At 42.6% G+C, this 12,265-nt stretch overlaps 1 protein-coding gene across 4 annotated transcripts in view; it reads left to right on the plus strand.

The window, feature by feature from the left end:
- LOC118341705 (protein KIAA0100-like) overlaps window positions 1-12,265 on the plus strand; it is a 19,404-nt gene that overhangs the window by 3,897 nt on the left and 3,242 nt on the right. For all 4 annotated transcript variants that reach the window (XM_035680028.1, XM_035680029.1, XM_035680027.1 and 1 more), the window contains 28 exons: window positions 723-846; window positions 962-1,086; window positions 1,177-1,244; window positions 1,328-1,464; window positions 1,763-1,881; window positions 2,312-2,505; window positions 2,749-3,046; window positions 3,587-3,792; window positions 3,873-4,923; window positions 5,071-5,262; window positions 5,653-5,855; window positions 6,037-6,155; window positions 6,255-6,478; window positions 6,566-6,756; window positions 6,949-7,048; window positions 7,163-7,362; window positions 7,449-7,746; window positions 7,835-7,992; window positions 8,343-8,549; window positions 9,429-9,528; window positions 9,685-9,867; window positions 10,047-10,168; window positions 10,277-10,432; window positions 10,603-10,724; window positions 10,810-10,990; window positions 11,210-11,296; window positions 11,798-11,908; window positions 11,990-12,125. In XM_035680028.1, coding sequence (XP_035535921.1) covers window positions 723-846; window positions 962-1,086; window positions 1,177-1,244; window positions 1,328-1,464; window positions 1,763-1,881; window positions 2,312-2,505; window positions 2,749-3,046; window positions 3,587-3,792; window positions 3,873-4,923; window positions 5,071-5,262; window positions 5,653-5,855; window positions 6,037-6,155; window positions 6,255-6,478; window positions 6,566-6,756; window positions 6,949-7,048; window positions 7,163-7,362; window positions 7,449-7,746; window positions 7,835-7,992; window positions 8,343-8,549; window positions 9,429-9,528; window positions 9,685-9,867; window positions 10,047-10,168; window positions 10,277-10,432; window positions 10,603-10,724; window positions 10,810-10,990; window positions 11,210-11,296; window positions 11,798-11,908; window positions 11,990-12,125 — 5,412 coding nt within the window. The remainder of the gene's footprint in view (window positions 1-722; window positions 847-961; window positions 1,087-1,176; window positions 1,245-1,327; window positions 1,465-1,762; window positions 1,882-2,311; window positions 2,506-2,748; window positions 3,047-3,586; window positions 3,793-3,872; window positions 4,924-5,070; window positions 5,263-5,652; window positions 5,856-6,036; window positions 6,156-6,254; window positions 6,479-6,565; window positions 6,757-6,948; window positions 7,049-7,162; window positions 7,363-7,448; window positions 7,747-7,834; window positions 7,993-8,342; window positions 8,550-9,428; window positions 9,529-9,684; window positions 9,868-10,046; window positions 10,169-10,276; window positions 10,433-10,602; window positions 10,725-10,809; window positions 10,991-11,209; window positions 11,297-11,797; window positions 11,909-11,989; window positions 12,126-12,265) is intronic.

Below are 12,265 nucleotides of genomic sequence, written 5' to 3' on the forward strand. Positions count from 1 at the left end.
AATATTTATAGGTATGTTTTCAGTGGTGTATATAACCACCTGAAAATAAGGATCATGTTTTTCGTTACCTTAGAAGGAGGCGTTTTTATCTACAGAGGGAGCAGGTCTTTTTCCATGGAGGCTGCCCAGGACAGGATTACATTTTCAACTCTGTGTGCCACAACTGTCCCTAATTCTACATTCAACTTTCACAGACTTTAACAACCATTGTCCCAGATTTAAGTTATTTTTTCATTCCACATAATAAATATAGCTTAATAACTTTGATTCAGTAAATCACTTAACTGACTCACTCTGGTCCGCCTCGCAAGTTCTGCTAGTTGTTCCAGGCAGTTATATCTTATACAAAATTGAAATCACCTGAGGTGTTTGGCTTCAGTCATTTCTCTACTGATCAGAATTATTGGTTTTTTTATTGTTCCTGGGACATCCTAAATTTCAAGCACTGATGCCATCATTTTGAACTGCCTTGTTGTACACTAGTTGTAAATAGAGCCTATAGCTTTTTATGCGAGTTTCGCAGCCACCGTAGTTTTTCCTACACGCATGGAATCGTTGCAATCTGCAACTTTACCACTAGATGCCACTAAATCCTACACACTGGTCCTTTAACTGAGTATTTAGCCAGTTTTCCTGATAAATATTCTGTGGCTTTTTGAACATTTCTGATGATACCATACATAATATTGTGATTTAATTGTATAAATACTGTTTCCTTTCAGAGTGTGAAAACCCTGAGTTCATTCAGACTCAGACTGTGGAACGGTTCCATCAGCTGATTCCCCACAAGGTCAATGTGGAATTTGATAATACAAATGTAACCCTGTCCATGCACAGCCAGAAAAGGTGAGTCAACATTTTAACATCAACTGGATATGGTTGTCAATGTGCATAATTTGATTCCCCATGGAATAAACTATTGATTTAAACATTTTTCTGGCTCTTTTTCCTATCTGTGCAGACACTTGAACTGGACTCTGAAGTCTTTAAAAGTCTGCTATGGACATGACGATGAGCAGCTTCCTCTTAAAAGCTTCACTCCTGAGCTGAGCTTTCCCCACAGCAGCCTGGAGCTCCTTCTGGAGGGTTAGTGGACAGCTGGGTGCCAGACATAATGCAGAGAGAGTTGTAAAAAGCTATGAATAACACGTTCTTGCTTTTTTTTTTTATTGGCAGATGGACTTCTCCTCTCACAAAGTCGGCAAAGAATCCTTTGTGTGAACACCCTAAAGACAACCCTGCAGGTGAGTAAGATGCTCGATGGTCACAGCACAAGAATATGACTCATATTTGAAATTATTTTGACTCTTATGTCGTTCACATTTAGGTTACGTCAATGGACATCTCAGGGTCATTCACAGTCAACACTTGCATCATCCACTACCGTCACCAGGAGTTCTCCCATTGGCTAAACCTATTTCCATGGGAACAGCTAATCCACAGGAAGGCAGCACATAGAAAAAGGCAAGTGGCAAAACGAAAGCTTGGAGGCTTAGATTGCTGTGAGGCAATTAATGCTCATGTCTGGGGAATTATTAATAGACATTTTCTGTGACATCTCTAAATGCTTGCTGGAATGATTGGATCTGTGTGTCTGTCTTTCTCCCTCTGCAGTGAAAATAATAATTAACACCTTTTTTATTATCTTCTCTTTCTTATCCATATTTGTGTCTGCGCATCACTCATTCTGTATTGTGTTGTCCCATGACGTTATTGTGTTGTGTAGTCCATTAGATTATTTGCCCACCCTCCTTTTCCTCAGGCGCCTCCCTCACCTGGATGCTCCCGTGATGATCACCTCCTCGGTGTCCAACGTTAATGTGTCTGTTCAGCTGGGAGATACAACGCCTTTTGCTTTAGGCTTCATCTCTGCCAGTGCAGGTACTGCAGGTCTTTCACATGCTGCACACGTGCACATACACACAGGGAGAGGCAGGTGAACGTCATATGATGTTATTGCTATATTGCATAATGAGGGCATTGTCACGTTAAAGTATAACCTGCACATCTTGTAGTAAGCATTAGCACTTAATGTTGTTATCGTGTACAAGTCCTTTACTATTACAAGTAATGTTCATTCTGTAAATCTTCATGGTTTTTTATTCTGTAGGCAACTTGTGGGTCAACCTTTTTCAAGAATGTCAAACTAGATTAGATAAGATCTTTTCTTAGAGTGCCCTTTAAACGTTACACATTAACTCACACTCCTTTCTTGGCTTTCAATACAGCTTATATTACTATATTGCAGCAGATTTGAATGTATTTCCTCAAAATATTATTTTATGGTGACTTTTGCTTCCTGTGTCTGTAGAACTGCAGCATCTTCTGGACATTAAATTTGGCGCAGAGAGCCCAGAGTGCCAGAATGTGCACCAGCGTGCCTCACTGTCCCTAGACAACTTCTGGTGGAGAGTGGGTCAGGGGTCTCATATCCAACAAGCACCCCACCCTCCTGGTAAACATGTGTGGGGAGAAGCGCTAATTTTAGACTCACTTAGTCTTCAGGTAGGACCATAAATTATTTGGGAAAACCTTTTTACACTTCTCTGTGCAACTTTTATCTTTTCTTTTTTTCCCTTTTTTTTGTTTTTTGATTGTTTAAATATAGATTTTCTGAAACCCCCAGTTTTTCCAACCACAAATTAGATCAAGGATGTTAATTCAGAAAACGCTGTTTCCAGTTAAAACTGGTTTTAATGTTTGGGAAGTCATAGGATTTATCATGTACTTTTAATGTCATCCCTCCAGGGGAGTTTCAACCGGCCCCACAGGGAGTCGAGTACCCAGTCTCCGAGTTTGATCGTAGAGTCCAGTCTAAAAGGCCTTCAAGTGGAGCTTTCAGAGACATGTGCACTGTGTCTGTCTCGCCTGCTGTCCGTCATCTGTGTTCCTCGTGACATGGAGCCACAGCTGTCAGATGTAGCCTCGCTGTCTCCCTCTAGTGACGATGCTGTCCAGCCCATCCCCTCCTCACAGCTACACCTGATGTTTAAACTGGAATGTTGTCTGGAGGATGTTAATGTGTTCACTCTGTCCAACCTGGCAGGTAAATTATTTTAGAATATTTAAGAATGATGTCTGCTGCTCCACTGGCTTTGTATTTCACTTTGTGGTACATAAACAGTACTGTATTAGTCTGTTGATAGATTGACAGAAAGCAACTGTCTTTCAAATTTGCAACTAAAAATTCAAAATATCAATAAGCATTTGCTCTTTTTCTTTTTCTAATGTGACAGTTAACTGAATCTCTTTTGGCTTTTTGACTGTTGGTCAAACAAAACAAGCTATTTGAAGACATAACCTTGCGCTTTAAGAAATTGTAATTGGCATTTTTCACTATTTTCTGGCATTAAATAGGTCAAAAATCTAGAAACTGAAGAAATCAGCTCTGCTGTGTTGTCATTCACATAAACGGAAAAGAAAACAAATAATAATAAATGTTAGAGCTCATCCAAAAGTAACAAGTAAACTGATCTTTTTACAATTGCCCATTGTATCTTCATCATCTTGTGATATCAATGACAACAGCCTGCAGGCTGTCATCACCTTTAATTTATCATCTTTTATTTACTTGTGTTCTCTTTAGGAGCCGTGTCTTTGCGGATGGACACTGTCAGAGGCCTCAGCTCTGCAGAGAGCTCCATGGTGTCTCTTCAAGGTGTTAGCTTGTCAGCAATCAAAACGCTCACAGAGAACATGGAGTCATGCTGCCCCGCTTCCCAAACCCCCAACCCTGTGCTCAAACTCACAGAGATAGCCTTTACCTACCATATCACCACCCACACCTTACAGGTAATCACATTTTAATCTGTTTTATTTCTCTGGACCGAATGAATCTCTGTCTCAATATTCATATTTTGTGTTTTAATCAGGTTCAGTGTGAAGAGGAGCTCACTGTCGACTGGACACCACCAGACCACATGGTCTTATATCAGCACATGACTGAAGCTGGGGCATGTTGGCATATGCTTTGTGGAGAGAAAGTAGAGGACAGTCCGGTCAAACCTACGGAGAGTGAAATCCTTCCAGGCCAGAGTAAAGGGCTGTGTGTGCGAGTTGAACTGGGCTGCACTCGTTTGACAGCTCATGTCAGTGAGCAGAACTATATCCTCCTGCACACAGATGCCCTCTCAGTCTCCAAGCATGCTGGTTCCACTCACATACGTTCTCCCTCCATGATGTTCAACTTTGACGGCAACAACATCGTCTCCTTTAATAGCCTAGATGTTGAAATGCACGAAGAGCTGACTGAGATGCAGCTGCACAGAGACACCTTCCCCTTCCTCACTACTCCTCACAACCGTGTCTGGGTCCTCACTTGCCCCTCTATGGCTGTCGAGTTCCCCTACCAGTACAATTTCTCAAACACCTTTGACATGGCCATAAATGTGCAGAAGTGGCTGAAGACTCTACATCTCTCCCAAAGCCAAGCCACCTCCGTCCAATGTCTGCCTCCTGACCTCGTGTTCAAAATCAGCCAGTTCTCCTTTGTCTTCCTGGACGACATCTTTGAAATCAAGCTGCGAGACAACTACGAGCTAATGAAGGATGAAAGTAAGGAAAGTGCAAAGCGTCTTCAGCTTCTGGATAAGAAGGTGGCAGATCTGCGCAAGCAGCATGGAGAACTTCTCCCTGCCAGAAAGATCGAAGAGCTGTATAGTTCACTGGAGAAGAAGCATATTGAGATCTACATTCAGCGCTCACGCCGCCTCTACGCCAACACACCCATGAGAAAGTCTCTGCTGACCTGGACGGTGTCAGACTTGGAGCTAGTAGCCCTGGCTGATCAGTCTCTTCATGGGCCGGAAAGGGTGAGAGAGCAGCTGAGGGACATCGACGGGATCAGTCCATTCCCCAGAGACGGACTCCCTCTGGTGGTTCAGTGGTGCCGTGCTGTGAAGTTTAAACTGGCTGCATATTTGGGTAAGTTGCTGAAAATGTACAATATTAATTGCAGAAATGAAACAGGATTTAGATGAGACTAAATAAACGGAAGTAAAAAGGTCTCACACTTCTAAGCTTATTTCCACATATACGAAAATAATTGATGTTTTCTTTCCGATGTGCCAGTGAGAATTCGAGATTACCCTCGCTACCTGTTTGAGATCCGGGACTGGAAGCTGTCAGGGCGTCTGATTGGGACTGAGCAGGACGGACAGGCCAGGGCTCATCGCAAAGAGGTTGTCCCACTTGGTCCACCGTGGGGAGATGTGACTGTCCACAGAAATATGCCACCACTCAAGTTCTACTATGATTTCAAATGTGAGTTACGGGAATTATGTTACAATGCTATTCTCTTAGCACAATGCTCTGTTTGGTTTTTGTGATCAGTTTTCATCAGATATGCCCAGCTTTTCATTATGTCTGACCAGTCACAACTTGAATGTGCAGTATGCATTCATGTGACTAAAACAGAAGTTAAAAAGCAGATATAGGCATCTGCAGGGGCAAATGAAGAGAGAAGTCCTGCTTATGCCTAACAATAATGTATTAATAGTGTAATAATATGCATAGATCCAATAATGAGTGAAAACAAAACTTTGTAGCAGCTATCCCTCTTGAAAAAAAGTTTTCTGAAATCAAGGCGAACCGGTTAATAATTGTGACACGGAAATTCGGAAATATCTCTCACTGAATATTCTCTTTCTGCAGCTAACATAAATCTGTACACTATTGTGTGGGGGCCATGTTGGGACCCTGCCTGGACTTTGATTGGCCAGTCCGTTGACCTGCTGACCAAACCCACAGTTGATCCCTCACCTCCTCTGGCCTGGTGGGACAAAAGTCGTCTCCTTATGCATGGGCGCTGGGTTATGGACATTGATCAGGCCAATCTTCATCAGCTGGCTACAGAGGTAAAACAATTTAATAACAAACTCAACTGTTGTGAATCTCCAGTAGATCTATGCAGGAAGAGCTTTAGAGGTATATTTGCGACAAATCATGTTTTGTTCATCACTTTAGATTATGATGTGATGTGAAACAAAACAAAATGAATCACCTAATCTAATATAAAGATGAATCTTTATGTCACAGGACCCTTACAACACTACAGAAAACCTGCACTGGGAGTGGAATAAGCTGAACTTTGACTGGAATCCTGGGCAGTTTGTTTTTAAAGGAGATTTGGATGTAAATGTCAGGACGGCTTCAAAGTAAGTGGAGGCATCAGAGGTGAAAAAAACGGTTAAATGCAGCTTCTAACTATTTGTAGAGAATCGTTCAGTAATACAACTGTCTTTTTTCCATACTAGGTATGATGACATCTGTTTTCTACACCTGCCCAACCTGTGTATGACCCTTGACCTCCAATGGCTTTGCCATGGCAACCCCCATGACCACCATGCTGTAATGCTCTGCTGTGCGGAGAACGTTGCAGACGTGACCTCAGGACAACCTCATGACGCCTACAGAGCGTTTCGCTCTGAAAACCTTAACCAGTCCATCACCATGGACCTTAACCAGCACTGTGGCACAGGTTTGTACTGGGCTAAGCTCCCTGCACTTGAAAATCAGTATTATAAATGTATTTTGCTAAAGAGAACTATATATTTTTTCTTTGTAGAAGCCTCTCAGCCTAGAATCCTGCTGTACAGCAGCACGCTGCGTTGGATGCAGAACTTCTGGGCAACATGGACGGGTGTATCGCGACCAATCTGCAGAGGCAAGCTCTTCCACAGCCTCAGGCCTATCCGCAAGAAGCTGGGTCAGCACTACAAACAGATGTCCTACACAGCTGCCTTCCCACAACTACAAGTAAGTGTTTTTCTAGGCTGCCTTCCAGCAACAGTTCACTAAAAATCTGCTTTATGTTTTTACCGTGAAATCTGCATTAGCATTCAACTTACACAGTACAGTGTGTACGTTGATTCCTGACAGATACGTTTTATTTCTTTACACCTAATATCTACCATATGTGTTCATTTCTACATATTATGTGTCTTTCAGGTGCATTACTGGGCCTCGTTCGCCCAGCAGAGAGGTATCCAAGTGGAGTGCAACAAAGGCCATGTCTTCACTCGAGGGGCACAGAGACTTATTCCGCAGGGTACAGGCGTTTGCATGATACCATTGAAGAAAAACAAATAATTCATACATACAGGTCTCCTGACAGAACATGAAGTAACATAGATGCATGTTGTGTCTTTATGTTGTCTCTCAGCTGGCACTGTGATGAGGAGGCTCATCTCTGAATGGAATGTGACTCAGATGGTTAGTGAGCTGTCTCAGGTGACCGTTCACCTGATGGCGTCCACCTGGGATGAGACAGCTGACCACCAGATCAACGCTCAGGTGAAGAAGACTCACCTGCTGAGCCTGTCCTCCTTGAGCTACCAGCGACAGAGCAACCGCATGGAGGAGGTAAAAACCCAGAGATGGAGAGTTTAAACCTATTTTTCACTTTGGCTGCATTCATAATCGCGACCTGTTTGAAATATTTCTGACAGGAGGTGAACCAGAAGGATGAGACTAATGCCTCGTACACTCACAAACTGCGCCTGGTGGACCTACGTGCTTCCTGGACCACTACTAACAGGAACATAGCCTTTGGGCTGTACGACGGTTACAAAAAGGCATCTGTTCTGAAGAGAAACCTCTCCACTGAAGCTTTGAAAGGTCTGAGGATTGACACACAGCTTCAGACCAAGAAGCTCAAACGCTCTCCTTCCAACTACTCCCCCGCTACAGCCCCTACCACACCAGTTATGCCCACTGTCAGTCGGGCAGAGAAAAGTCAAAATGAAGGTGAGGAAATAGCTTTACTAAGAAAAACAGCTGTGTCTTTTAAAATCCACTAACCTTTTCCTTTTATTTTCCCTCCTTCACTCTGTAGGAACATCAATGCTTCAGAAGCTGATTGAGGAAACAGACAAGTTTGTGGTGTTTTCAGAGGAGGACTCAGGTGTCTGCGACCAGCTGTGTGGGATCGCAGCCTGTCAGACCGATGATGTTTATAACCGCAACTGGTTTATCGAGTTGGTCAACTGTCAGGTGCCTTGATACTAGCTTTTTTATTTCAAACAAATATTGGCACGTCATGTATTTAAGTTTTTGTAAATTCCTACTTATTGTCGCTTTTGAGTGAAAGTTTGTTGAGTCCAGTTTTGTTGGGTTTCATGTTAAATCTGTAATTGATGGATCAAATATTCTGCTTTAGAAAAATGTAGTAATTTTGGATAACACTGCTGAAACCTTGTCAAAACTGGATCATCTCAAACATTCATACTGTAGTTCTATAAAGGTTTCTATCTATCTTCTCTCGAGAGTTGAGGTTTTTAAACCTAGGTGAATGAATCTGGGTGTCCCAGTATTTTAACCCTCCTCTTCTTTACTTTATACAGATGATGTTGCGCGGTACAGAGACTGCCGGCTGTGTGCTGGTGTCTGCAGCGAAAGCTCAGCTGCTCCAGTGTGAGCACGACCCTGCCTGGTACAACGACACCTTGAAGCAGAAAACCACCTGGACCTGTCTGCTGGATGGCATGCAGTACTTTGCCACCATGGAGCCCAACCCATCCGAGCAAGAGGACAGACAGTTGTGGCTGGAGGTAAGCACAGCTCTCATTTATATAAGGGTCTCTTAAATGCATAAATGAGTGTAAATTAGTGTATTCCTATGAAGTTAGGTATGTTCTGTAGAGGACTGTTTTTTGTGTGCCCCTTTTTTAAACTTTTAAGTGGTGCAAATTTAATGGCACCACTTAAAGCAATACATTATCAAATGATGGGAAATACTGGGCAATTCACACTGACAATCTAAAAAGCCAGACTAAACTTCTGCATTATACAAGTGTGAACCTACTGTGACATTACCCATTGGTTTGTGGATTACCATTTTAAAACCTTAAATTTGCCATTATGGCCATCACCAGTTTTCTACCAGCAGCCCTACTACCAGTTTCAACCTGTCTGTAGCAGGAATAGTACACTAACGTATGTTATATTAAATGTATTATAAAACATTTTAGGATAGAAATAGGCAATTTAATGATAGAATATTGATTTATATTATATTTGATATCAGAGTTTTGTGCTGGACGACTTACTTAGAATAACTTATCAATTACAAGGCCACATCCTAAAGCATACCCTGCTTTATCGTCTATTTTTCTCTAAACAGGACCATACAAATAAACATTATGCTGTATGGAAGAAGACTTAAAATTAGCAATTAAGACCATAAACTCCACTAAAATGTAGGTCATTTTTAGTGGAGAGTACAAGTGAAGATCTTTTCACTATCAATGGAGCTGCCCCCTGCTGGCCATTGGAGAGAACAGTTTAGTTTACTTCCATGCTAACCTCACTGCTCAGACCAGGATGCTCTGTCCACTTATCATATACTGTCAATGTAACTAACTATGCTAACAACATCACAACCGAGGCTTCCTGCTCTGATTTACTCTTGACTCTTCCGTTGGGTTTAGGTGAAAAACATAGAGGAGCACAGGCAGCGTAACCTAGACTCAGTGCTGGAGCTGATGGAGAGTGGCCAGGCTGTGGGAGGAATGGTTAGCACCACTACAGGTAAATAACTTCTCAAGCACAGGATTGTTCTCACACATAGTAGACAACTCCTTAACCCACAGACTGTGTGTTTGTGAAATACTGTGCACTGCAGGACACCAACCACACAGCCTAAATACAAGAATGATTCATTATTTTTATTTTCAATCATTCTAGACTGGAACCAGCCAGCCCAGGTGAACGAGGCTCAACAGGTCCAGCGTATCATCTCACGCTGTAGCTGCCGGATGCACTACATCAGTTACAGTCACGACATCAACCCAGAGGTGGCCACGCAGATCAAACCACCAGAGCTGAGGAATAACCATGAGAAAGAGGACCTGCTGAAAAAACAGGCTGGTATGTCTGTTCACCTTCATCCTGATTATCTTCAACCTGCAAGGAAGAATGCATCTGGGTTCTTGTAAAAGAGGCAGCTTCCTACATTTATTGTTGACAGTGGCAGCAGGGGAGGGGGATGGGATCATTATTTTTACCACCATATTTGAGATTTAAAGAGTTTTATTATTAATTAACAGGGGCTGTGGACACCTTTACCCTCATTCACCATGATCTTGAGATATCCACTAACCCTGTTCAGTACGCTATGATCCTGGACATCGTCAACAACCTGTTGTTACACGTGGAGCCTAGACGCAAGGTAGGCTGGAGCGTCAGTTGGCTAGAGGACCCAGTTTAAAAGATTTTAAAAGATTTCCATGTCCTTACTAATGTTTTTTTTAATCTTCTGGACATGTGGTGTATCCAGGAGCACAGTGAGAAAAAGCAGCGTGTGCGTTTCCAGCTGGAAATTTCAAGTAACCCAGAGGAGCAGCGCAGCAGCATCCTGCACCTCCAGGAGGCGGTCAGGCAGCATCTTGCCCAGATTAGACGCCTTGAGAAACAGATTTACTCCAACATCAGGGTGAGTCAGATAGTGCTTTACCAGTCTAATAATTTACTCCTTAAATGATCAGTTATTTAAATCTAAGTGTATCCTATCTTTTTATTCAACTGTCCTTCTTGAGTCCGACCGTGATATGAGTGCAATGCTAAGTCGCTGGAGAAACGTTAGCTTTCTTTATCCTCTTTCAGGCACAACCTGAGGAACTGAGCGGTGACGAACTGATGGAGATCAACACAAGACTGCAGAACCAGTTAAACCAGGAGAAGAATGACATGCAGATGAAGAGTGAAGAGCTCAACATTCTCATCAGGTCTCACATCAGCACTCCTCCACATCTTACAATACTGAGAAGATACACAGTCACATAGTTAAAAAAAATATTCTCTTTCTTTCAGGTGTTTTAAGGACTTCCAGCTGCAACGAGCCAACAAGCTGGAGCTGCGTAAGCCACCAGAGGACGTGAGTGTGGTGAGGAGAACTGAGATCTACTTTGCCCAAGCCCGCTGGTGTTTGACAGAAGAGGACGGCCAGCTTGGCATTGCTGAGTTGGAGCTGCAGAGATTTATGTACAGTAAGGTGAGCACAGCAGCAGTCTGGAGTTTGAGACAGCAGTTACTCCTTATCTTCCCTCTGTAGCTCTTAACCTTTGCTCTATGTTAAGCATTCTGTATTTTAAGAACCATCTGATAAAAGATAACAGGAATATATGACGTATCGTATAGATGCATTTGTTGTAAAACTGCAATCACTGCTGGATAGTAAATGTTAATGACTGTGAATACTTTCTTCCCTCAGCTCAACAAGTCTGATGACACAGCAGAGCATCTTTTGGAGTTAGGGTGGTTCACAATGAACAACCTACTGCCCAATGCAGCATATAAGGTACTTTTGCCTAGATTAGGCTATACTTTTGTATTTTGGTCTGTAATTATACAACAAAACATAATAACATCCATGACAAACACCCTTTTGATGCCGACTATTCTAAGAGAAGTTGTCAACAAGTTGCCTTCAATATACAGTATTTATGACTCTCTGCCTGGTTTCCTCTGTGCAGCGTGTGAGGGTATGTACAGTGCTGGTACAGTGACAAGACTTGATGTCTGTGTTGACTCCATCTTGTTTGTTCAGATGGGATCACTCAGTGGCTCTTCAGAGTTTCATATTCAGTGTTGCATGCACACGGTCAAGTATTCATTGATGCATGTGTGACCAAGGATTCATTACAAGTTCACTTAACTTTACGGTGTTGTCCATACTGTGTTCATATCATCAACGATATTAAAGTACACTGTTTACAGAATGACATCAAAGCAGGATTTCTACACTGACTCTCACCAGAGCTTCATTTTATGATGTCGCTCACTCCCTCTTCTTTTATAGGTCGTCCTTCGTCCTCAGAGTAACTGCCAGCTGGGACGCCAGTTTGCTTTGCGTATCTTCAGTAAAGTGCGCCCCCCTGTGGGAGGAATCTCTGTTAAGGAACACTTTGAGGTGATGAACACAACGTGCAGACACACTGAGTTAAAACATTTGGATTGTGCTTTGTTGAATATTTATTGTCTCCACCATCAGGTGAACGTGGTGCCTCTCACCATCCAGCTGATGTACCAGTTCTTCAAAAGGATGATGGGATTTTTCTTCCCGGGAAGAAACGTTGAGGAGGAGGAGGTCACTGATGAGGAAGACAAGTTCAGATTGGTTACCACAGGTATGTTGTTGTCGACAGTGACAATATGACAGCAGTAAGCGGAGCAGCACTTAGTCTGTCTGTGGGATCACCAGCCTGTAATCTATACCAACTAACTGATCAATAATAGTTTCCATTTTCTCTGCCTGTGTGTGTGTGTG

This window comes from Morone saxatilis, unplaced genomic scaffold (genome assembly GCF_004916995.1).
Source record: "Morone saxatilis isolate NCDOM2014 unplaced genomic scaffold, NCSU_SB_2.0 Contig8, whole genome shotgun sequence".
In the NCBI taxonomy this organism is placed as follows: domain Eukaryota; kingdom Metazoa; phylum Chordata; class Actinopteri; family Moronidae; genus Morone; species Morone saxatilis.